The sequence below is a fragment of the Aythya fuligula genome, chromosome 11 (assembly GCF_009819795.1).
Source record: "Aythya fuligula isolate bAytFul2 chromosome 11, bAytFul2.pri, whole genome shotgun sequence".
Taxonomy (NCBI): domain Eukaryota; kingdom Metazoa; phylum Chordata; class Aves; order Anseriformes; family Anatidae; genus Aythya; species Aythya fuligula.
In genome coordinates this window covers 20,580,664-20,605,218 of record NC_045569.1, presented here as the reverse complement: position 1 = coordinate 20,605,218, position 24,555 = coordinate 20,580,664, and the positions used below count along the sequence as shown (strand labels likewise).

The 24,555-nt window shown below is 48.8% G+C and overlaps 1 protein-coding gene across 6 annotated transcripts in view; it reads right to left on the bottom strand.

The window, feature by feature from the left end:
• The window catches only part of GLCE (glucuronic acid epimerase), a 44,068-nt gene that overhangs the window by 9,195 nt on the left and 10,318 nt on the right, over positions 1-24,555 (bottom strand). For 3 of the 6 annotated variants that reach the window (XR_004253777.1, XM_032195018.1, XM_032195019.1), the window contains exons 2-3: positions 23,998-24,097; positions 1,325-1,887 (exon numbers count right to left, since the gene is read on the bottom strand). Coding sequence is in view for 5 of the 6 variants with exons in the window: in XM_032195018.1 (XP_032050909.1) it covers positions 1,325-1,874 (550 nt within the window). In the remaining variant the exon portion in view is untranslated. Of the gene's footprint in view, positions 1-1,324; positions 1,888-23,825; positions 23,859-23,997; positions 24,098-24,217; positions 24,526-24,555 lie in introns of those variants that run through there. The other 3 variants (XM_032195020.1, XM_032195021.1, XM_032195022.1) reach the window with 3 other exon arrangements.

The following is a 24,555-nucleotide window of genomic DNA, read 5'->3' as shown; positions in this document are numbered from 1 at the left end:
AGTGTAGGTAAGATTCAGAGTTCAAACTAAGAAATCATCCCTTTTAATAGCCTAATTTAATTGTCACATTACATAATATCTACCGAAAAGTTTGCGAGCTTCCTTTCTCCAAAATGGATTTGAAATTCAGATAAAGAATGCTGAATGAGAAACACGCGTTTGGGTGATGCCCAAGCTAAGAAAACAAAGAAACCTTAAAAAAGACTGGCATGCCCCGTGCATTTGTTTGCATGAACTCTTCACAGACAAATTAATTGCTCGACATGGCAGCTCTCTGCAGTGACCATACCAGGGGAAGAGCTCACATCAACACAGCAGAGCAACACCAATCACTGCGATGCGTGAAAATTAATGTGTTTTAGTCCTTAAGCGAAACCTGGTCTTCAATTTACAAGGGGTCACAGTATCACATTCTATAATAGTTTTTTTTTAAGTCATTAATTTTTTAATTTGAAACCCAACAAGCATTTCCTGCGATTAAATCTTTGCCAAGACACAGGGAGACCTTGCCTACTAATTACTGACGGCGCAGTTTAGCGAAAGCACGAACTGGAGAGGTGCTTTAATTTGATGTGAGGACTTAGAAGAGGAGGCTCTAAGAGCCTTTCAAGCCCACGGGCAGTTCTTCGAAACCTCCTGGCATCGCTTAGGGTAGCTCAGCCTTTCCCAGCGCCCATACCCTGATTACTCAGAGCTTGCACAAGGCCAGGCTTTGACAGAGCTAATCCCACGCTGAGCAAAACATCGGTGGCTTTTCTGGAGCAGCCCACAGCGGGCGGATGGTCTGACCAGTATAATTGGAGCACCGCCCTGGCCACACAGGGAGTGTGGATGTTGTTAAAGCACCATGAGCACAAAGACAAAAGCCGAATGTGGAGCAGCCGGGCGGTGTCACAGCTGCCGCTGGTGCCGTTTGGCTCAGTGAGCATCAGCCCTGCTGCTGCACCCGTGTCCTCAGGGAAGGGGGAGTCTCCGCAGAAAGCAGGGCCAGGCCTGTGGGTTTTTTTGGTTTTGTTTGCTTGTCTGAAAAATACTTTTGGCTCCCTGACAGATGCTGCAAGTGTCGATGACCATGCCAACACCTGACAGCAGCGCTGCAAGAGAAGTGTCCTGGCCCTCAGGAGATGGCTGCGGTAACACCTGTGAGGCAGGAAGGAAGCTGGTGAAATCCCAAAACTCGGTACGACGAGTTCCACAAGACTTCTCTGAGTAAAGGGATTTTTATCTGGACCACCATGACAAAATTACGATCCCTGTGCATCTCAAATAACAACAGTAAATTTAAGAAGCATTTCAACTATAAAAAAAAATGCTGAACACAAACCTTCAACACCACTTATGCACTTCACTCTGTCTCGAACCTCTACGTTGTAGCCCTCGAAGGACATAAAGACCCCGTCCGGGTGGTAAGGTGCTCTTTGTGTGTATACTTTGGAGTAGCTATGAGAGAATTCAAACCTGTCATAACCATCGTACTGAGCAATTTTCCCATAAACCTCAAAGTATTTCTCTACCCAGCTGAACGGCAGGAAGACCTCGCTGCCTTCCCTCCTCCCTTTGATGGTGTGCTCGTCGTTGATCAGACAGTCAATCTCCTCATACTTCGGCCCCGGGGCTTTGTTGAAGCCTCCCACGACGGGGGGAGCCTTCTGCTGCTCCTGGGGCGAAGCCTCCTCGCTCTGCCGGCCCCCGTCGCGTGCGGGCCCCTTGCTGCTGGCGGCGGCCCCGCGGCGCTCGAGGCTGCCGGGGCTGCGGGGGAAAGGGCCGGCCCGGTCCGAGGAGCATCGGTTCCACAGCAGCACCGTCACCAGCGTGAAGAGGGCGCAGATGATGATCAGAGTCTTGTAGTTGACCCGAGCTGCCAGGCAACGCATATTCACACCATACCTGAAAAATAAATGGAAAACGGGGTTAGGAAATGGTGCTCAGCAGGCCTGACAGCAGAACCGTTCACAGAATCACTGAGGATGGCAAAGAGCTGCAAGGTCATCATGGCCAACTATCAACATGACCTACAGAAGAACCCCATCATTAAACCATTTCCCTTTGTAGCTACCTCTATGAAGAGGTATGTGGTTGTGGAGCCATCTTATGTGGCTCCACAACCACATATCTCTTCAATACCTCCAGGGACGGGGACGCCACCACCTCCACACCATCCCCTCGGGTCCTGGCGCTGTCCCCAGAGAGCAGAGCTCAGTGCCTGCCCCTCTGCTCCCCCTGAGGGAGCTGCAGGCCGCCATGAGGCCTCCCCTCGGCCTGCTCTGAGCAGAGCAAACCACAACATGGAGCCACCTCTGGCTTGGTCCTCAGACGCTCCTCATACACCTCACCCTCTGACTTTTCACCATCTGTTGCCCTCCTCTGGACCTACTCTTTCTACACCCCCTGGCACTGTGATCCAGCCTTTGTTCCTGCTAAGTTTCACACAGCTGGTGATCGCCCCGTGGTCTGAGCCATCACCATCTCCCTGTAGGGCCTCTCTACCCTCAAGGGAATCAACAGCTCCTCCTAATTTAGCATCGAATAAAGCACCAGCAGAGCCTTGCTTCGGTGTAAGGTGCTGCCAGGTGCACCCCATGACAGTATTTTGTGAGAAGGGGACAGGTAGAGACACCTAAAAGAGCATTTTTTTTTTTTTCCAGCTCTCCCCTTCATTCTTTCTCCAGACAATCGTACCGAGCAACGATTCACCCCGGGCTGTGACAACACAGCAGCATGGCACGCTGTGAGAGGCTGAGAAATCCCCTGGGGATCAGTGAGCAGATCCTCTCCAGCACAGGAGGAGGACAGGCCCTCAGCAGAAAGCCACCACCTCCAGCACAGCGAGAGGGCTGCCAGCAGAGCAGCCCTACGAGCACAACCTAAATCAAAACCAGCCGCAATCGCTGACGTGAAAAGGGATGTGTGTTTTCCCTCTTTATTATTTCTTAAAAGCACACCAGCAAGCTATAAACAGCTTCGGAGATGAGACTCAGTGCCGGATCGATACGCACCTCAGATGCGCTTCCAAAACAGCACGGTGCGTGGTGAGGAGCACGGTGCTGGCACCCGGCATCTACGGTGCTCTCGGCTCCTGCAGTCCCTGCAGAGGCTGAGGACAGCCCGAGGCTGTCCCACGGACAGACAGACTTCCTCAGACGTGCTGGGGACTCACCATGCTTGCTCCTCGAGCAGAAGGCAGAAGCCACAAAAAGTCTCTGTGGTTTATTTTTCCCTGCGAGATGGATCTTCTGCTGCATGCAGTGTGCCCCAACACTGCTGTCACACCCCAGCAAGGAGCAAGGCTGAGCAGCACAAAGACAAAACCCAGAAGTTTGAGTGATTTTTGTATCGGAGCCCTGAGCTTTTATCAGCACCAAAGCCTATCTTAAGATGCATCTGGGCTTCCCATATCAGAGCCAGAACCAAAGAGGGGAACCAAAACCCACTGAGCTCCTGAAGCACAAGTCCCCCTGGAGCCATCCTGTTAATCGAGGAGCTCCAGAACCCGTCCCAGTCCAGCCGACAGACACCCACACAAGTTCACCACACACGAGGAAGAGCAGTTTCACCTCAAATTGCCCCCCCACCTTTTTTATTTGTAACTGGAAACAATTATCTCGCACCAGTTTTATGCTTCCACACCGTAAGCACCATCTGGTCATTTAAAACTGGACTTTAAAAGATAAGTGTCTTATTTTCTGAAAGCCCAGTTTACTGCAAGCTTTTAGAGAACGTAAATTTATATCTAATTGTATTTTTATGGAAATGCTAGCATAAGAATAAATCCAATTTTCTGCATCAGCAGATAATTTTTAGTGATGATGCTTTCAGGATGACCCCAACAAATATGCTCTGCTCTTTTTGCACACAGGGATAATTCACTTTTAAACAGGGAATAACATTTCTGACACATTTTACCCCTACCTATAAAACTCCAAATTAATTAAACCATCTGCATCACCGGGGGACAGCGAGAGGGAAGGGGGAACACCACCACCACAATTTTGATGCTCCCATTACCCCGTGTTTTTAAAGCCGTGCCTGGGCGCGCGGTTACGATCAGCTCTGATTTCATTTGGGTTGTGCTTGGAAAGCAGAGATGCAATTTCCCACCCTAAAAAGAGCAGGAGGGATGGAGGCACCCTTCCTACCCCTACTGATGGGGTGCCACAGCCTGGCCCCAGGGCAGGAGCCCAGCCACATCCAGGGCTCTGTGGTGAGGCTGCTGAAATATTTGGCTTTTATCAACTAAAAACAAACTAAAGAGGGCTTGGAAAGCAAAGTGGAGTATTTGCAGAGACCCATCGCGTTAAATCTCACCAGTCACCGAAAAATCTAGAACTATCAGTGCAGGAGGGAGGTTTATTGCATGTTAAATGGGTAGATGGATTTTTTTATTCAACGGGAGAAGAAAGAATTCAGGATTTCCACAGCAGAAAGAGGTAATTTAAACCTGCAAAGGGACTCTGTTAAATTGCTTTATTCCCTCGCTACTCTCATGAAAAAGTATTTCATCACGTAATACTTAAAAGATTTAAGGAATGAGAGATGGAAAAGTATTTCAAGGTATGAAATAACAAATCCATGAGACCCAGGTTTGTTTTCTCCCCTTTTTGCTGGGCCACGTAAGGGCTGAGGCTGCGCCCCCTAACACCCCTGGCCCGAACCTCGAGGCATGGGCTGTTCACCAGTCGGTCCCTATCCCCCAGAAACGCTGGGACCACGACTTTTGAAGTGCAAATGCTTCAGTCCAGGCAAAAATTCCTCCAATTCCTCTGCTGAATTACGACTGGGGGCAACAGGAGCTGCCGGCAGGACCCCGTGGGTTGCTGTAAGGCGCAGCCGCAGGGCTCACGCTCCTCCTGGAAGAAGCACCCAAGCAATCTACAAATTACTGCTGGCTTTGTTTTCCTCTGCTTCTGCACTTGCTCTACATGCCATCATTAAACTAATTAAAATGCAGGAAAATAACATTTCTTACAGAGCGAACGGGTTTGCGGCCCCCAGAAGGGATGCATTTAGAGACGCTTATTTTTGCCAGCTCCAGTGAGGTGTCAAGGCCTCGGAAACATCATTTTTAGCATAAAGAACAACAGAGCTACATAAAAATAAAGCCTTGCCACTGCTGCTTTCTTACTCATGCCTGGAAAAAGGACAAACCTTGGTGCTCCACGCTGTGAGGCAGGAACCAGCAGTCCCTGCTGCGTATCAGAGTGACAGCTTCAGCTCCGGAACGCGTTTCTTAAAGAAAAGCAACTTATTTGCTGCAATATTTATTAAGAAGCCTCTTTGTACGACGGCTTTCTGAACTGCAGAACTGTGTTGAATATATTCAAAGCAGGAATTTCTCTGAAGCCCAAATCATTGTCAGATTTCCGTGTGTTCAAGGGGAAATGAATGTATATACACACACATTTATTTATATATTTGTAGCCAACGTGTAAATGCATACAGAATTGCCAGACTTCCCGGGAAGTGGGGACACATCTGGGGACACCTCCGTGACAGCCGTTGGCCGTGCGTACACTCATTCCTTGATGGCTAACACTAGTTTTTGCACTTACTCTTTTCCCTGAGTGCTGACGTGACCGTTTCCCTTTGATCACCACCCGCAGCAGCTGAGGAGCCTCCTGCTGCACTTCTGCACTTCGCTCCCGGGTCCGGGAACCAGCTGGAGAGCTCCCGTGACACTTAGCATTTCTTTGGTTTTCCAGGAACCATTAAAAGAAAACTATTTCAATAAACCGGTCCAGTGTTGTTTTTTTTTTTTTAAGCTCAGTGGGAGTTACACAGGAGTGTTAATCCGAAAACAGAGTTACAGCAGATGCCACGTCACATCCTCCCCCGAAGTTTTCCATTGCAGCCCGTTCAGGGATTGATGCGATGTTTCCCAAACGCTCCCCACTTTTCCATAGTGCTATTTCTACGCACGCAGTGCCTGCACCTATCAAAAATCTTCAGCCAAAACTAATTCTAACTGAACGTCAGAGCCTCTCGTGAACTTAGCTATTCACCGGCATTTCATTCCTTCCTCGAGGGTTTGTGGTTTTTTTTTGGAAGTCTGTACTATCAACACCAAATTGTCCTTTAAACAAAAGGCAGGATCTTTTAATGCAAACGTAACAACTATTGCATTTACTGTCAAAACCGGTAAGAGGACTCTTTCTGTTTGAAAATCCCAAGATGACAGCAAAAAAATTCCAGCCCAGGAACTCAGCTGCCTTTCCTCCCCCGTCACCGCGCTCTCTACAAAGCACCCGGTGAACAGGACAAGCCTTTGTATCGGCGTGAGCATCCCTGGAAGAAGGGAAGCAAACAGAAAAACGAATCTGGAACCAGAAAAAGAAAACTGGCACTAAAATGAGAAAATGAGTTTCTGCAAGAACTCCCAGTTTCCTTCAAGGGATCGTTCTGGTTAATCCCTCTTATGAGTTCGGAACGGCGCTGGGCACCGTGGGCTGGTGACAACTGCTCCCTGCAGCCCTGTGGAGCAAAGCCACGGCCCCCTGGAAAGTAAAAACACCAACCCCACTGACAGGTAACTCATGCCCATTGAAGGACCAGCCCTTCCCAACATCTTTAAGAGGTTCCTTCTCTTGTTCTGTGCTCCCACCCCACGCAGCTCCCTTTGCAGCGAGCCGTGCTCAGCGGGACGCAGTGCCCGTGCCAATTCCCATATCACGCTTTCGAAACAAGAGATAAAATAATTGACTTATTATTATTATTAAAGCTTGCTTTTCCACTGCCCTGATGCAAGAATAAAATGCAAAATCCCTTTTCCTGCAGGGAGGCAGGGCCAGCTGCGGGCAGGCTGGGTGCCCGGGCAGGATGGTGCCGCACATGCTCTGATGCCAAGCCATGTGAGCCTGGCACCCATCTGGGTGCAATCCCAGCACCACCAGCCCCCAAAACAATGCGTGCCTTCCTGAACAAGTGACCCAAAATTAAAAAAAACACCCCCAAAAGCACCCTTCCTTACCTTCCTACCTTACCTTCAGTGCGCTTCACCAGTAACCGGCACGCAGCCGCCCGCTGAGACCCGGGAGGTCTCGGAGCAGCCGAGCGCACGGGCTCTGTGTTTGCTCGGCAGGAATGCGGACAGTATTTTTACTTAAGACCAGGGATTTCTGCTGAATAGCGATAAGCTACCTATTTACTTTGAAGCCTCTACGCCGGGCTAAGCCATTTAGCGCAGGGAGAAAAAAAACCCGAGCGGCGACTGCCAATCTGAGATAGGTTTAACCCAATATTTAAAGAAGAGACACTGGAACGTCAGTAATAGCCTGATCTAAAAGTTATCCTCGGCTACACGCAAACCTCAGGCAGAATTTTCCCCCCATTTCCCATTCATTACACGCAGCAAAATGCTATTCGGTCCAGTCATTAGACTAGCCCAATGTTTTGTAACGGAAAGGATAAAAAAAAAGAACTCAGGGCTTGTTTTTAATAACTGAGGAAAATTAAATCTTTTGGATAATTTAATATCAAAACTTCTCATCCTTTGCCAAAGCTTACTTATGCCTTAAAATGAGACATTTACGGATTATTGAAGCTTCCTGACAGCTCCGTGCTTCCCAAATGCGTTTCGCCTGTGTCCGAAACCTGCCCGTGCTGGCTCCTCGATGCCCTGCCTAAAACCCATACCTGTTGCCCCACGCTGGGGCATTTTGCACAATGCCACACACCGGGAACAACCACTGGAAATATTCTGACAACACAAGAATTTATCAGGACCTGGCCAACTGGTCTGAACAGCCAAGCCTTGTTCCTAACCTTTTGTGTGTGCTTGATTTGTACAGAGCCCGCATTCAGCTGGTATTTTAATACAGGGTGTGCTGTCAGGGTGGCTTCTTTCTTCCTTAAGCACGAGGAAATTGCAGCAGTGTACAAACAAATGAACAGATCTGCCATAATTGAGCACAGATTACCAGCCTCTGCCGCGGCTCTTTAGTGCAGATTTACTGCCTAATCCTCGCTGCTTCCAGCTCTCCATCTGTGGGTTGCTGGACAGAAAGGATCTAAAATACAGGGAAGAAACTTCATCCAGAAATTTATTTCCAGTTTCCCCTCATGCCATGTATAACAGCTAACTGCAGGAAAATCCCAAAGCGACAAAAATCTATTTATGTTTCTTGTCCTATAGAGCGAGCATCGGTCTTCCTTCTTACGCCCGGAATATACTGCATGCTTTGTAAAGTATTTATCAGGCTGCACTAATTAAAAAGAAAATCTACTACGGCTCGGAGCGTAATTGCAATCTCAGCTACTCATAAAATAAATAAATAAGTGCCAACGACGCCGGGCAGGCAGCCACTTGGCTCAGTGCAGGCCAGGAGCTTATCGGGGTTCCTGTGCACACCCGCTCGGTCTGTGTGCCCCGGTCCCACTGCTCAGGAAGGACCAACAAGGTGTTTTTTTTTTTTTTTTTTTTTTTCTGATTTCAGTAAATTTTGTACCGGGTACCGCTACAGAACTTTGATGAAGTTACTTGTGCTTCCCATACTTCTCTGCCTTACCCGGACGACCAGTTCGTAGGACTGCTGCTGTAATTACGAGCCCGTTCATTGTACAGTCCAATAAATCTCCTCGCTTTGCAGATGGATTAAGCTATTAAACCCCTCACTAACGGCACAAACAATAACTCTGAAATCTAGCTGCTGCTCACAGAGGCATTACGATGCCTCCTTCCAAGCTATCAGGTATTACAGTGTTACTACACAGATTAACGAAGCGGAAGACAAAACCATTCCATCAGTCTCCTTACATTTAGGCTCTGGAAGCAACGCAGCAATGCCCTAAAGAGCCTCGAGGCAGCAGCACCAAGGGACGGGGCTCTCGGAGGAGCTGCTGGTGCCGTGGCAGGGAGCTGGGCTCCCTCCTTGCCACAAGTGAGCCCCTTACGTGGCTGTGCCTGCTGCAGACACTCGTCCTGGCTGCTGCTGCTACCAAACCCAGCTCAAAGCACTTCCCAAAAAGTCCCAGCATGTGTCCGCCCCGTTAGCTGTGCCCTCCTGGAAGCCGATCGTAGCACCAAGGGAATGCTGGTGGGGAGGAAGCAGTGCTCAGCATGCTTATTTTGGGGATGGAGCTGGTGCCTGGGGAACTCCCACCAACAGCCCCAGTGACTTTTAAGCAGTATCTGAGCTGTTTGCTCTGCAAAGAGCCTGGGACCTGCAGGGAAAGGTGCTACGACTGCTGTGCTGAATTCACAGGAGCTAACAGGGGTATGTGTGCCGACCGCACTGTGGGCACAGGGGTTTGCAGCTGCTCTTTTCTGCCCTCCCCAGCACATCCCTGGCTTCTCCCTTCCACATAAAATGCATCATTCCGCCCACAGGGGTGATGCTGCAGCCCCCGGCCACGCAGCAGCACCCCGCTCGCACCCCACGCCTGCAGCCTGCTTCAACCCACAGCTGCAAGCACTCCAAGAGTAGCACAGAGGGCTCACAGGGGTGTAATTCCACCAGTTATTTACATCGATAAGCCACATGTTTTTACCTGAGCACAAAGCCTGGCTTGATTAGCACAGGTTTCGTCCCCGAGCTCAGCCTCCGCGGTATCTCTGCCGACGGCTTCTCCAGCGCAGCCATCGCTCCCGTCCCGCCGCCTCAACACCGGTCACATTTAATCACCAGCGCTGGCAACCCTCACGTTACCCTGTCAGCTCCTATTTGTTACCGCCTTCGTGTGACAGAGACACGTTGCATCCTGAAGACGTAGAGCAACAAAATTTTAAATGCCCTTAAAACCCTGTCCGGCTCCCGCAGCGCTTCTCACGTCCGTGCCATGGAAGTGCTGGTGGCTGCTGTCACCGAGCAGCAGCGCGGCGCTCACTGCAACTGTTTGCCTTTCCCAAAATAAAAGCATCTGAGCACAAAAGTGATTTTTGTCCAGAAGTTATTTTAAGCGCTGCTTGGAAGCGGCGTGGCACAGAACGTTTAACAGCTGCCATCCTCGCAGCACATCACCCATGTGCGAGCTCTCTGTTAGGCAGCATTATTATGAAAAAGTGTGAATGTATAAAGAGGTTTTTTTAGTGTTTTGTAGCCACAGTGTCTAACATCTGAGCATCACCACCGCCCCACAGCCACCCAGTGCAAGGGGAAGCTCGTGGCTGAGATCCCAGCTCTGCTGGAGGGCAGAACCCCGTAACCTCATTTCCCGACAGCGAGGATGTCAGGCCAAATTCCTTTAATGCAAGGACCGATCCAGTACCCCAGCAGTAATTTAAATTTTGATCGTGCCGCTGGAGAGGGGATAAACCGCTAAGTCAAGGTCTATTTAGCTCTAAGAAGTCAGAACACAGCTACTCCAAAAATCCTCCCTGCAGCTCAGCACTCCGCACGTACGTCTTTAAGGCTGTAAGACAAAAGGGCCCAGGTTCCTGCTCCTGCTCCCCTTCTGATCGCACCATAGCAAACCACACGCACCTGGAGAAAGCAGGGAGGGAGGCCAGAAAGGGAATTTATTACAAAAATAAGGATCACTGAACATCAGCAGGGTCGAGACTACCGTTTTTATAGCCATTTTTATTATCTGCAGTAAGAGCTAATCTGAAACACAACGTTTAAACCAACTTCCCCTAAGGTCTACCACTGAAAAGTGACTTTAATGTGGGTTATGAACAGGCAGAAAACTTACCATTACTATCCTTGAAATTACTGGTCTTTGAGAGGAAAAAAGCTTGCATTTCAAGCCACAAATACAGGACTTCCAACATAATTCTAGGCCAGATTCGGGAACTGTACTGAAAAATCGTATTTAAGGTGTGCAGAATACAACACGGGAGAAAGCTCCCGGCCACGCATCACCAGGTTATACCTCTTAGCATCTCGAGAGCTTAGAGCAATACTCAGAAATACAGCAATGCTTAAAAAATAGCAAAACCCCTTGCTTAGTGATGCAGCTTTACCAAAACACAAAAGCCACGGCTCCCTTGGGCCTGGCATCGCCTGCTTCAGGACAAGCTCTGCACGTCACGCGTGGCTGCCCCGGTGTGGCTGGGGAAGCCATCCACATCTCTCGCTTGTTTACCTGTCTCTACTGAAAACACTCACTGAGCGAACTAAAACACGAGCCTGAAGCTTTGTTTTCCTCATTTTTGAGGAGTGAGGGCAACACTTCTCATCAGAAATGTCGCTCTCTGACAGACCCAAAGAGCTGCCAGGCTGCTGCTGGAGAGCATCGCCGCTGCTGCTTCCATCAGCAGATGTGTTTCCCTTGTACGTTAATGGAAAAATGCATAACTTCGGACCAAAATGAGATTTTTCACTACCACTTCACATTTTCCTGGCTTATCAGAGACGTTTGGGGCTGTCTCACGCAGTTCCACACGTGTTAGCAGCCACGGCGAGCCGCTCGGTTCCTTCGCCCCGTTGCACGACGCAGCCCCCGGCACAGAGCCCAGCCAGGCTCCCTCCTCCTGCGCCTTCCTGGGAGCTGGGAAATCATGGCCCTAAGCTCCGAGCAACCACAGCAGCCCAGATTTCCTCCTTCTCTGCAGAAAACTGCGCTCACACGTTCTGTTCTGACAGACCTTGAACACCAACAGGCAAGGAAAGCCTGCCGCTCCTGTGCCAAGCTCCTGCCAGAGCCCTGGGGACCCTTCTTGCCACCAGGAAGCCCCAGGTTGCTTCGTGCTTTCCACTCCTTCCTACCAGGATCCCCTTATAGCTTCGGCTAGAAAACCCCGATGATTCAATACATGATAGCTTTCTCCCAGCCATTCCAAGCCCGACAGACAGCGGGGTTCAGCAGGAACTACGGCCCCGTGTTTTCCTTCCCCACGGCGCTCCACCGACAACAAGAGAGCCACAGAGCAGCGATGCCGGCGTTCCTGCTGCCAACTCATGACAATGCCTACAAGAATCCCATACAAAGCGCGCTCCAAAGTACAGCTCAGACATCTGGCATGTATTTGGCAAGCCTGCTTGCATGCAGCCTTCAAGTAAAAATAGAAGAGCCTTTCTAGCTCGAACACTGCCACCATTTAAAAAGGAGCGAGCGCGATGCTTCGGAGGATGCACAGCTGACCCTAAAAATCACACAAGGTTCATATCAAGCTGATGAACCTTGAAGGCTCCGTTCAACACCCTCAGCAGAGCACAGTTTTGCTTGGTAATCACCAGCAAGCCTCGTGCAGCTTCTGCAGGGGATCTCACCTCCCAGCGAGCACAGCCACACCGGGTCTGCAAAGCACAGCATGGCCAGAACCTGTTTCAGGGAGCAAAGGTGCTGGCAGCCCCCTTGTGCCACCCCAAAGTGCATTCCTGGAGACTTCAGCACCTGCCAAGCCCAAAACCCTGCTGCTTCGCTGAGTTTGTGGCTCGTTATCGGCACAAACCACTCAGTCGTGTTCTTATATATTATGCAGGCAGATTGCCTCTTCGTTCTTTCACTACGCAAAAAGCAGAGGTTAAGGAAGCAACAGAGCTTACAGCAGATAAATAAAATTCGCTCTAAGTCAGAGAAACTGCCTAGAAGTGCCTCATTTTTATTGCTCAGCAAACCCTGATGCTGTGTGCAGATGGTTCTTCAGGAAGGAGTCGCTGCCTGGTGGCAGTCACCCAATTGCTGAATTAAAGGTTTCGGCAAAATTTTGCTGCTTCACCAAGTACTTCCAGAGCAAACGACCTGCACAACAACAAGCAATGCCACAGACAAACTTCATTAAAGAGATTTTCCCGGGAAGCCTTAGAAGCTGGGATTACAATCACTTTCACTGCTATTTTCCCAGTTTTCACATAGAAACGAGCCAGCCACACAACCCAGCACGAGCAGGCACAGGCACCCGATAGGAGCCAAAGCAATGCAGCACAAGCAGGTCCCTGTTCCCAAAATCCCACTTTCAAAAGACAAAGCACACGTACCACACGCTGGGGACCCCAGGCAGCACTTTCGGGAAGAAGTTCTGGGCTTCTTCCAGCCCACCCCTCCCACCCAGCACTGCTCCCAAAAACAACCTGTCCCGGCAGAGTTTATGTTTAGACTCTGGCATTAACCCTGGCAAATGTGTTTGGAAGCCTTCCGTTTCTACATTTTTTCATATTTGGCAAGCCAGAGATTAGGAGGAGGCAGCGGGGCTGAATACTAGGGAGACCAAGATAACGCACAAATCCTATTTTTATTGAAGCCCACAACAAAGGCAGAGCTGGTTTTTACAGCAACTTGAATTCCAGTTTTTAGAACAGAGCCCACAGCTGCATACAGGCAGGTAATAAGGCATATGACGGAGATAGCCTTTTACTTATTTATTTTTAATCCTTTCTACTCCAGCTCCTTAGAAGAGATGATGAAAAAGCAGGGCGGAATAAAATCAGAAACGATATAAAAGCACACCGAAAGCTACCCGACAGCAAACTGCTCCGGCTGTGAATCATCCTGTACAGCCAAGACAGCAAACTGCTTATTTCTGGTTTTAATACAGAAGGTGATTACTGTTAAACATCCAACACACACACACATTTCTGGGATTCCTCCCATCAGTGCCTCCAGCAGGGCTGGGGCACACACCTACAATTATTAGGGCAGACTTCCACACGCAACCCAGAACATAATGCGGGCTTGGCAGGATTTATAGCTTTCAAATTCCACGTGGGTTGCTAGAATATTAAGTCTACCCATCAAGAAGGCTTTTCTTTGTGAGATAAAACCGTAAAACCTCAGGGTTTGTGTTTGGGGATCGCAGACCCGGCCTGGGGCTGCTCCCAGCTGGGGCCGGAAGGCCTCGCCTCGCTTTAAAGGGTTTTCGCCAATTGGAGCAATCAAACGGCCCCATTTTTGTACAGACAGCAGGAAATATCAACGTTAGAATTCTTCTGTGGTTTCAAATTCCTCATTTTTGTGACCTTTGTACACTCATCCCTGCTGGAAAAATAACTACGCGTTTTGTAGGCTTTCTGCCCTGATCTTCTCAGAGCTTCCCATACTCACAGACATTTCATCCACGACCTGAAGGCCTGTAACTGGGTACAAAGGAGCCCAGGGGTCACACAGCATTGCAAAATTAAACTTCAGCAGGCTGATTTTTGGCAAAATGGGCAAGGGGCTTCAGGCACAGAGCAGGCCCGGCACTGGGGCGAGGGAAGGCAGGGCTGTGCTGGGAGCTTCCCCAGAGAACAGGGCTGCTCAGCCACCAAATACTTGCTGGGAATGGAAATTTTGGGGCAGAAGAGGGGCAAGAGTCCTTTCATGGGGCAAGTTTGAATACTAGAGCACAAGTAAGGGGGCAGAAGTGGGTCCAAGCTGTCTGCGAGAGCCCCTTCAAGGCCAGGTCTCCTCCACCCGATGTCTCTGCAAGCCCTCTCTGCTTCTCTGCGTGGAGATCAAAACCAGTTGTTACAGTGGACGGCTTTTTTTCTTTTTTTTTAATGGAACGTTTGTCTCATTTCCTGGAGCAGTTGATTTAATTTCATCCCCGTCTAATGGGACTTCAGCAAGTGTAAGTGGTTTGTCCTTAGGAGAGGTGGCATAGCAGCGTGTCCATGCCTCCCCTACAGAAACTCCCTTTTCCCAGTGTCATTCCCTAATAAAGTGGTAATAATTGGACTGAAGTAAGAAAAAAATATTAATATTTCACCGTGCCCTACAACATTTAGAAACATTTAGCTAATGGAGGGTAGATGTTACACTAATGGCTCTATTCAGTTTGTCTAACAGCTTCAAACAGGAGCTTGTAAGGTTGTTTTTTGTACTCTGGCAAAAAAAAAAAGAAAAAAAAAGTAAAATCCAGCAAGCAGCAGAAGCGTGCCCTAAAGCACTTCACAGATGGGATGCTCCCACCCAGAAGGAAATCGGCTCACAGAGCCAACAGGGAAGACTCACAAGCAGAAAGGTAAAAGGGCAGCCTGAGCAATCTGTTCCCAAGTGCCACCATGTCCCTAGAGCAACTCTCTGCACCTCGCCAACAGGTTTTAGTTCAATCCTGAAAACAGTGCAAGTCTTTGCCTTCCAAAAAGAGAAAATTGACTTCACCCAGATGCCCTGGCACACCAAAAATATCCACCAAAGGACCTCCATGAGGGGTCCTCCACACGCTGAAGGATTTCTCGCAGGCTGGTGAAATCAGTCCAAGCCGTCACCACTGCCACCAGAGGACACGGCTTGCACAATTCTCACGTGGAAGGAGAAGGCTTTTGACAGTGACCTGAAAGAGCAGCTCCCAGCCTGCACGCACGGCCCCGGCCTGCCCTTTGGGATCGGGAGCATCCCCACGGTCCCTCCCTTGCCCCACTGCTCTCCATACTGCATGCTGGACCAGCTGAGTCATCCCAATAAAAACTGCTCTTAAACCCCAGAAATTATAAACTTACATAGGTATCCTGGCTGTACACAGCAGCTCTGTTTACAAGGCTTGTTATCCATCAGCCTCCATGACCAAGGTTCCTCCCTGCTTCCACCTCAATAATCAGGGGACCAAAGGCATCCCGACTGCAATTTCTTATATTCAGGAGAGGAGAGGGTTTACAAAGAGACAATGCTCGGCTCCAAATTTGTATTTATGGTCAATGCTAATCCAGAGGGAGCCTCCAAAGACCTTTGGCTCCGCTTCTCAAAATAGATTTTAGCTGCTCTTCCTGTTGTGATACAGCAAGTTAAAATCTCGTAACAAGACACTTGGTATTTAAGAGGTTGCACTCAAATTTCTTTGAACTCTAGTGAGCAAGCACCCTGCACAACAGGGTGCAGTCCAAACCTACTGCTCTTGACAACAAAATCTTCACGATTTTCTGCTTGGGATCAGTCCCATGAAAAAACCCTGGAGGTGACCCTCGTGTCTAGCTGCATCATTAAGCAAGAGACACTGGCAACAGGGACTTCATGTGTCTCAAGGGAAATTATTGGAAAGGGAATAACCTTGACCCTAACGAGCACAGACTGATTTCTGTCTGAGGCTACACGAGATGGTTTCCATTTCCTCTCCGGGCTCGTAGTCTGATGGGATTAACTTGAGCTGCAGGCCCTCTGGTGATGCTCCTGGCCGGATTTTCACACAGAGGAGTGGGACGGGGCTGTCGGAGCCATGGTGTTGTTCCATACCTGCAGCACTGACTGTGTGGTTTTGAACTATTTTAGCACACGAGCAGCTGCTGTCAGCAAATTCTCTTAACACTCCTCCCGAAAAACTTGAGTGTCCCAGACCAGCTGAACCCACGACCTGGCTGTCAGACCCACTTGCACGTAATGCTTCTGCGTTATGATTGTGCTCATCCAAACCCTTGCAGCCACACCGCTATTAGCACCTGGCACAAAAGTCACTGCAGGCCTTGGAACCTGGCATCGATCTCCTCTGCTTTTTAGAATCCATTATTTTTAAAAGGTGGAGTAGAAGAGAAAATGACCGGCTCTGCCAGCCAAGAACACCACTTCCCTGGGAGCAGCTCGGCCCCGCGCGATGCACTCTCCTTTCTCCCAGGCAAGCAGGCAGCTAAGTTTAAGAGCTGTGTTACAGAACAAACCCTCAAGGAAATCAGCATGCATTTTTTATTTTTATTTTTTAAACCTCTGACTCTTCAGCTCCATTTACCATGGATTCCACGCTGGCCTGCAACTTGCTGTTCGAGTGAATCCAAATTCAGTGGGATGCCAGCGAGACGCGGTGATGGGAGCAGAGCACCCCAGGCTGCCAGCGTGCACATTTTCAGCCTCGCACAGGCAGTTCCTGACTTCTCACTGCACCTCCTCCCCACCCCACTTTTCTTTTTTTCCCTCCTACTCTCTTCTCGTGTCTTATTTTACACAAATTAACCCATGGGAGTTTTGCTACAGATACCAGGAGCAATGCAGTTTCACTGCTGGATTGCACATGCTTACAAGCCTGTAGCACAGTCACATTTTACGGTATTTCATTCAAGAAAAAATAATTATTAACATGACAAGCCAGAAAAAGGCACTTCTCATATTCAGCTGTTCTCCAAAAAGGCCCCAATTCCATCTGCCTCCCCAGTGCCTCGGGTGAAAGGTAAGGCTTGCAGTAGATGCGTGCTGTTTGATCATGACTCAGACTGAGCCTCGCAGACCATGCACCAGCTACGTGTCAATAAATGATGTATGAATGCGCATTTGTATAAACACACGGTGCATTTGGACAATGAGTCACAACTGGTAGAAAAGTATTCTCTCTTCCAAAACAGGTTAAGTCATCACCACTCTGTGCGTTTGTTCCTGTTGCTAGAAGAAATTGTTTTGTGGTTTACCTGGTTTTTGTTTTTTCCAAAGCAACTTCAGCTCTGCAGACGTAGGAGTTGATTTTTTCTATTTTAAATAAACTGCTGTGAAACATCAACAAGAGCAATTCTTCCTCTCCCCCGCAAAGGTAGGCAGCATTGCTACCGCAGCTTTAACAGCGAGGAAGGTTTCAAAGAAAGAAGGAATAAACAGGAAGGATGCAATCAGGTTTGCTATTTTGGGGAGAAGCAAAGCAAGCTTAAAGAAGCTTTAAGAAAAAGCTTAGAAATTAAGAAAGTCCAATGTAATTCAGAATTCCTTCAGCTCAAAGTGTCTCCAAAGCAATCAGCATATGCAAAAATATACACGCAAGAAACCACAAACCCTGAAGCCTTTCTCGGTCATTCCGAAAATGAACCCAGTCCCAAGGACACTCACGTGCTTAGCTACAGACCAGCACACTTGACCTTTCAAGTACAACTTGCAGCAAATTAGATATGACTACAGCAATGCTTTCTTTTTCCAAAAAACACACATTTTCCAATGGCAAGAAGTGCTGTCCAGGACCCTGGGGCAGAAACTAAAACCCACGCAGAGGATATTCTCTGCAGCCTCCCAGTGACTCTCTCATTCACTCTCACAGCAAAACCACAAGTTAAAACAAGTGCTTAAGCTGAGCAGAACATACCCGAAACAAAGGCACAAGCAATGGGTCATGCCACGAGCTCTTTCCTCACCTTTTCTCCTCTCTACCCAGTCTGCTCTACACCACGAAAAACGCAAGGTCATGAGGGAGGAAGCAGGGAGGAAGAGACAATGACAGAAATTAAAGCTTAATCTGAATTAAGCCTTCTGATCTGAAATACTTTGATTTTAGACTCCACAGAAGACCTCTTATTGTTGGAGCAGGGAGCACATTTTGCAGCAGGAATTCCTGAACTGCACATCTAAACACAAACCCCACCCTTATTACCAATTCTTACTTTAGCACAAATATGTTTTCGCTGCACGGATTTGAGGAAAGATGTCAACCCTTGAACCACACAGCAACAACTCGCACTGTTAGCTGCCTCCTGGAACACCACAAGTTACAGAAACACAGCCTGCAAGTCCTATTCTGCAGGTAGTTCGCAGACAGATTGCCAAGTGTTTTGAGATTTGAACAGCTCTGCCTCTTTGGAGGAAGAACGATTACCAAAATAAAAGTATCCTTAACAAAAATACAAGTATAACTGCTTACTTTAGGTAAACCTGCATTCAGGAAGCTTCAGGAAATCTCCATTTAATGGAAATTCACTCAACAGGTTCTCTCCTAGAGCTTTTATGAATGTCTTTGTGGTTCAGACGTTGAACTGAGCTCCAAAATGAGGAGAACCAGAGGAAAGTATTTGGAAACAGCCCGAGCTGGCCTCAAAGCCTTGCTCTTACCAAAAAACAGAAGACATCGGTGCTTGGGAAGATGGACACAGTGGAAGTCAGTGAACCTAACACCAGTTTATCCCAGTTCCCTGCTAGCCAAGGTGCGAGGTGGTAACGCTGGACACGTGGAGCTGCAAGGAGAACGGCCACAGAGGGAGGGGAGCTTTATCCATCTATACGCAAATACAATGATTGCTTTATAGACAAGTTATGCCTATCCCACGACGAGGCCATTAATCCAATGAAAATAAATTAAGAAAAATGTGCTGAGACTGACAACGATGCTACACCTAATCGTTAATCCTGACCATATAACATTGCTGCAGGCAAGAGAGCCGTGGAGATGAAGGCTGTTAAATCACCCCACAAACACAGCCCAGCACACCACTGTAAAAATGGTTTATTAGCAGAGCACTTCACAGCATTGTCTGAAACTTTACAACACTTACTTAGTATGTATTTGCTATTTGTCGGGGATTTATTGTCGCATGGGTTATTTTTAAAAGTTTGTACTATTAATGCTAGATTGCCATTGACAAATGTAGCACCGCCAGCACAATCTTCGCACAAGTGTTCTCTTAATGAGCAACTGGCGACGGCGTTGCCAAAAAAAATCTGCAAACGTGCAACGATCCAGCTCGCAATTAGACCTGAACAATAGTTCCGCTGATTATACTTTTTATGCTGAACGCATTCAGCGATATGCACTGCGGGAACAGGCTGCATACAGACGAGCTGAAGCCATTCAGCGCGTTTGCGTGCGAGCGGCTTTACTAAAAATTTCAATAAAAGGAATTCTCAAAGTAAACATTTTAAGCAAAACAATAAGCTCTCACTAATCCGCGCATACAGACGTGCACGGGAGTGTTATAAGTATTTACTAGGAATGGAAGGAGCAGGTTTGAGTTGATCCTTTCCTAGGACCAGGGATGATTTTTGGAAAGGTCAGAGCCTGGAAGACTTTGAGCAAGGCACAAAAGCTGCCACCGCTGCTCACCCTGCGGCATCGTGGGCACGGCATGAGGCAGAGGGCACACTGGCTGTGCAAAACATGGGAATCCAGACCAAATCTGTTAATATGGAGACGTGTCGTGGGGCTGCCCACATAAAAACCAAGCAGCAGAGTCACAGACCAACGGGTTTGAGCCGAAATCACTTCAGTTTTGGCTGGAGCTAGTGCTGTGTTACAGGAAACCTGCTCAAGGCCTAATGTTGTTAGATGGAAACAAAGACAAGGTGTTTGCTCTCAAGATGTACCGAATGCCATCAGCAAAGCTGCCAGCACGCTGATGCCATGTCCCTGACTTGAGGCAGTCGGCGGTGGCCGCGTCTTCCTGCTGGAGCGGCTGCTAGCTCCAGACGGGCACTGGCAGAAAGGGAAAACCCAATTACAGACAACAGCAGTATCTTCGTCAAAAACCAGCGAGCAATTAAACGTCTCCTACACACGGAAACATGTATCGAAGCTAATTACTGTACATCGGTCAATGTAATTGCGACTCCAACCCAACGCGGCCCGTGTAATTAGCTGGCACTAATGGAAACCTCCGAACGCAACGAATTGCTGAGATACCCTCCGTCAAGAGGATTTCCTCGGAGTGCCAGGAAGCCAGGCCGCCGCTCCTGTCGACTTTAATGTGCACTTGGCCAGCAGACAGATGGATGAGCTCCCTCTTTCCCCGTTACCAGCACCCGGGGGGACGTGCCAAGGTCCTCACAGCCAGGCGAAGGCGCCCAAAAGTCCCGGGCACAAAAGCACTGCTCGCTCACCCTTGGGTGCTGCCGGAGGGGAGCAGCAGGGAATCAGCCCCGATAGGATGGTCACCGCATACAAATGAAACTTATTTTCCCCTTTTGCTATTTCACGTAGCTCCTTTTGTTCCATTACACCTAACAGAAATGCTGCTCACAGAGCTGCGAGATGCCTCAGAGGTGCCCACGGGCTGATGAACCCGGAGCACCAGGCAGCCCAAAGGTTTTATTGCAGGTTTCACAGCGGCAGCAATTAGTGGCACTGAGCTACTGAGGGGTTTTACCTCTTCTGCCAGCTGCGTTTCTCCAAAAAGAAATTTAAAAAATCAACTTTACTCTTGGCAGTGTTGATTGCAGTGGCAGAACTTTTTCTGATGGCCAGGTATAAAGAATACTCGAGGTGCAGCGTGTAACCGTGCCCACCTGGGCAGGGAAAGGCCAGCGAGTGCCTGACATCACGCCACTGTCCATCAGGTGTGCATTATCCTATGGGCCAAGCTGGCAAGATAAAAGCACAATAGAGAATTCGTAAGAGAAATACTGAATTTACAAGAAAATCCTTCCTGGGGCAGGAATTAACACAAGGCAGAAGTAATAAACGAAAGCCAAAATCTCCTCCATAACCTAAAGGCCATCGCTGTCTCACTGAGCTGGTTTTAAGCTTCAGCAGGTGTGCTACAGACATACAGGTATTTAAAATGTATGATAAATCAAACAAACCTGGAGGACTTCATCCTGATTTCTACAGCCAAGCAGTTGCCACTGAAGCGCAAGCAGAGCACGAGGCCGTCACAGAGCTACTACAGAAAAAGCCAATCTAACAGCTAGCTCTGGAAACATTAACTGAGGCCATCAAGAAGAAAAGACTTCAGTGAAGGGCATCTGCCTGCAGAAGTCATCTAGGAAGTCCTTGCTGCATTTGGAAGGACACGTTTTACCTGGAGCTGCTCCGAGGCAGGAAAGGTTTGCACCCAGAGCCACAGCACCGAGCTGCTGGAGCTCAAGGAGCATTTGCACAACGCTCTCAGACACACGGTCTCATTTTTGGGTGGTCCGGTGCGGAGCCAGGAGTCAGACTTGGTGATCCTGGTGGGTCCCTTCCAGCTCCGTGCTTCTGTGATTCCTGCCCCAGGTGCCTCTGGTAGAGGAGGAGAGGAGCAAAGGTGCAGGCAGAAGCTGCACTTCCACCAGCATTGTAAAAAGTTTCCTTTCCAAGTTGTGCCCACGTGCATCCACGCGCCTGACTGCCAGGAACAGAATTTCCTCCCGGTGCTCCTGTCCAACAGCTGCTCGATACTGGAACATAATTAATAGGTCTACAATACTGAGCTATTTTCTTCTGGATGCTACGGACTCTTTTTTCATCCAGAAATTCAATGCATTCACTCTTTATTCACTTACAACCCCACTGAGAGCCTATAAATTATTACTTTCTATTGCTGTGCATCCAGAGGCTCCAGCCAGGGTCACGGCACCGTGCCGGAGCGGAGCCGCCGGCTCCACGAAGCTGCTCCGGCCGGGTCGATCAAAATATCCTTTTAGTGGATGCTAAAATGCTCCTTGTTTGTATAAAATAAACTGTTCAGTCTATGTCAACAGCTTCTCTTCTGCTGTTCCCCCTGGCAGATTAATTATCAGTCCGCCCAGATCTTCTCCTCCATCGTATTAACTGATTCAATGTCATTTAAAACATATTAAATACAGCACTACAGCAGACTTGAAACACTAAATAATTCATGACAGCAAAATAAGGTCTACATGGGGCTAGGAGATCTTACAAACATCATTCCTGTATCCCCCGCCCTCCCCAGTATTTTTCTAAAAATAAAAGACGAACTTGGGGGCAATTAATATGCGATACGGTTCCAGCAGCAGCAAAATAATTTTTAGCATCTCCTTCAAAACACTGTTTCATAGCATCCATCACTTACAGGAAAACATGATCAAGACGGGAGGCTCTGAATACCTCGGTGTTTTCTCCAGGATTCAATCTAGCCTGCTTCTAAATATGTATAATGCCGAGGCTGCATTAACACATTAAAGCTTTGTAGATTGCCATCACTGCTTCTGCTGCTTAATTTCATCTATCCCTCGCAATTCAGATCCTCGACTACTTTCATCCTAAAAAAAAAAAGGCACATCTCAAATATAAAGACTCATGATGCTCACATAAGCAGATTGCCAAGCAAGTTTAAGAGAACATATATTTAAAACCTGGCAGCAAAACTTCACTCCCCAACTCAATGGGAGTACTCGCTCAGCTTCTATTGCCTGGATGTTAATAAAAAGCATACTCTACGATCAGTTAAGCCTGACAAAGTCTGGGCAGGATGATGAGTTTGACAAGTCAAACAATTCAGGAGCACACTTGCAGAATTCACGAGCTGACGGAAGGGGGGGAAGGCTCTGAGCAACCGATAAAGCCTCCGCAAGGGACTCGGCGCGTTTGTTTTCCACTCCAGCTGCACAGAGACAGAAGCACAGCAACACAAAATGGATGCTTTTTTTTTTTTTTTTTTTTCCCCCAAACACTGCCTTAATTTCCACACAAGCCTGTCTGCCCGGCTGAAATTCATTTGCTGCTTCAGACTATTTGCATTGCTAAACGCTCCTTTCCGCTCGTTTAGGAGCAAGCGGAGAATTTAAAGCACTCCGGGCTCGAGACCGTCCTGTTGCACCACGCACCCCAAAGGACAGATGATCCCATACACCAGCACGGGCTGGGTGCCCCCACCCCGGGCTCAAACCCCAGCAGGATCCCGGGGAGCACAGCCCAGGCTGAACCCAGCTGCAAGGCTTGGAAAAGCAGAACTCACCCAGCGCCGGTTAAGCTCGCGAGAGCAGCATGTATTAATTAGCAGGCAGAAGTTTAAAGTTTCCTTTAATCATCTTGAAATGCTTTGAAACCCCCTTTTCTGGTGTAGCAGCTCCGAGAGGGCTTTTATCTTTCAGCTGTGACACAGGAGGCATGCTGGAAGCCCTGGGAAGCTTTTTGAGCCTCCTCCAGTTTGGGCTCCTCTCTTTGGCAATCAGATTTCCCAAACCCGCGCGCAGCCACGGCTAGCAGAGAAACTGTCGAAGACCAAGGAGAAATAAATCACTGCATTTACCACGAGGAGGAAAACTTTTGCTTCTGGAAAATCAGAGCGTCGGGGAGAGCCACAGTCCAGTTTAACGCCGGTGTTTTATCCGGCATCCTAAATCCTCCCCACACGTGGCACAACAGGATAAACCCCTGCCTCCCCCGCGCCACAGACCCGGTGATCACGGCGCAGCTAATTGCACGGCACCCTAATTAACAATTACCAGCTTTCTCACGCAAAACCGAGCAGCCAGGCTAACGGCACGCAGACCTGCTCTCACGCACTGCCTCCTCCAGAAGAAATCTTCCCCTGGAAGGATCTCCTGGCGCTACCTGCACACGCTGGCACGTCCCCTGGCAACAAAACCACAGCTCCCCACGGCCCCCCGAGCCAGGCATCTTTCACCCCAAGCTCACTTACCGGCCACGAGGGGCTGATAAAAGCCCCCGCAGAGGAGATTTTCCAGCTGGCACCTCCTGGAAACGCAGCTGGCAGCTGGACGAGCGTTATTTGGGCAGCTCCAGCCCTTCACAGCCCCCCCAAATTCAGCCCCAGTTCGGTGATCGAGGCAGGGGATCTGCTCCGTGCTTACCTTAAGCAAAGGGAGGTCTCCGAATTCTAACGGGGCTCGGGGGTTTCAGCTTCAGAAATGCATCGGCGGGCGACCCAGCGAGATTTCCCTCTCCGATTTCCTACAGGGGAGATGTGGAGAGGAAAAAATAATAAAAAAAAATAATAATTGGAGTACTTCAGGATCCGCAGCAGCCACCGGAGTTGGCTTCCTTCCCCTCTATCTGTAGAAATCCTCTTACTCAGTCCTGTCTGCTCGTAAGACAGCACTGCTGACGAATTTCAAGGCTCAGCTCTTGACATGCAGAATCACTGAAGGATCAAGAGCATAAATGTCACTTCCTCCAGGCAGCACATCAGCGGCGAAGGAGCCTAATCTGCTCTCCCCACCACAATCCCACCAATTGACGAGCAAATCCCGGCATCTGCCTCATGCAGAGCTCGCAGCAGAGACGCTCCCGAAGAATCCCAATGCAGCGCCCGCGTTTCGAGGAGCTCCCTTTTAGCTGCCCCATGATGTAGTTCCACTTGAGGAGCTGCACGAGTGGAAGAACATAAACTGGAAAGCTAATAAAGCACC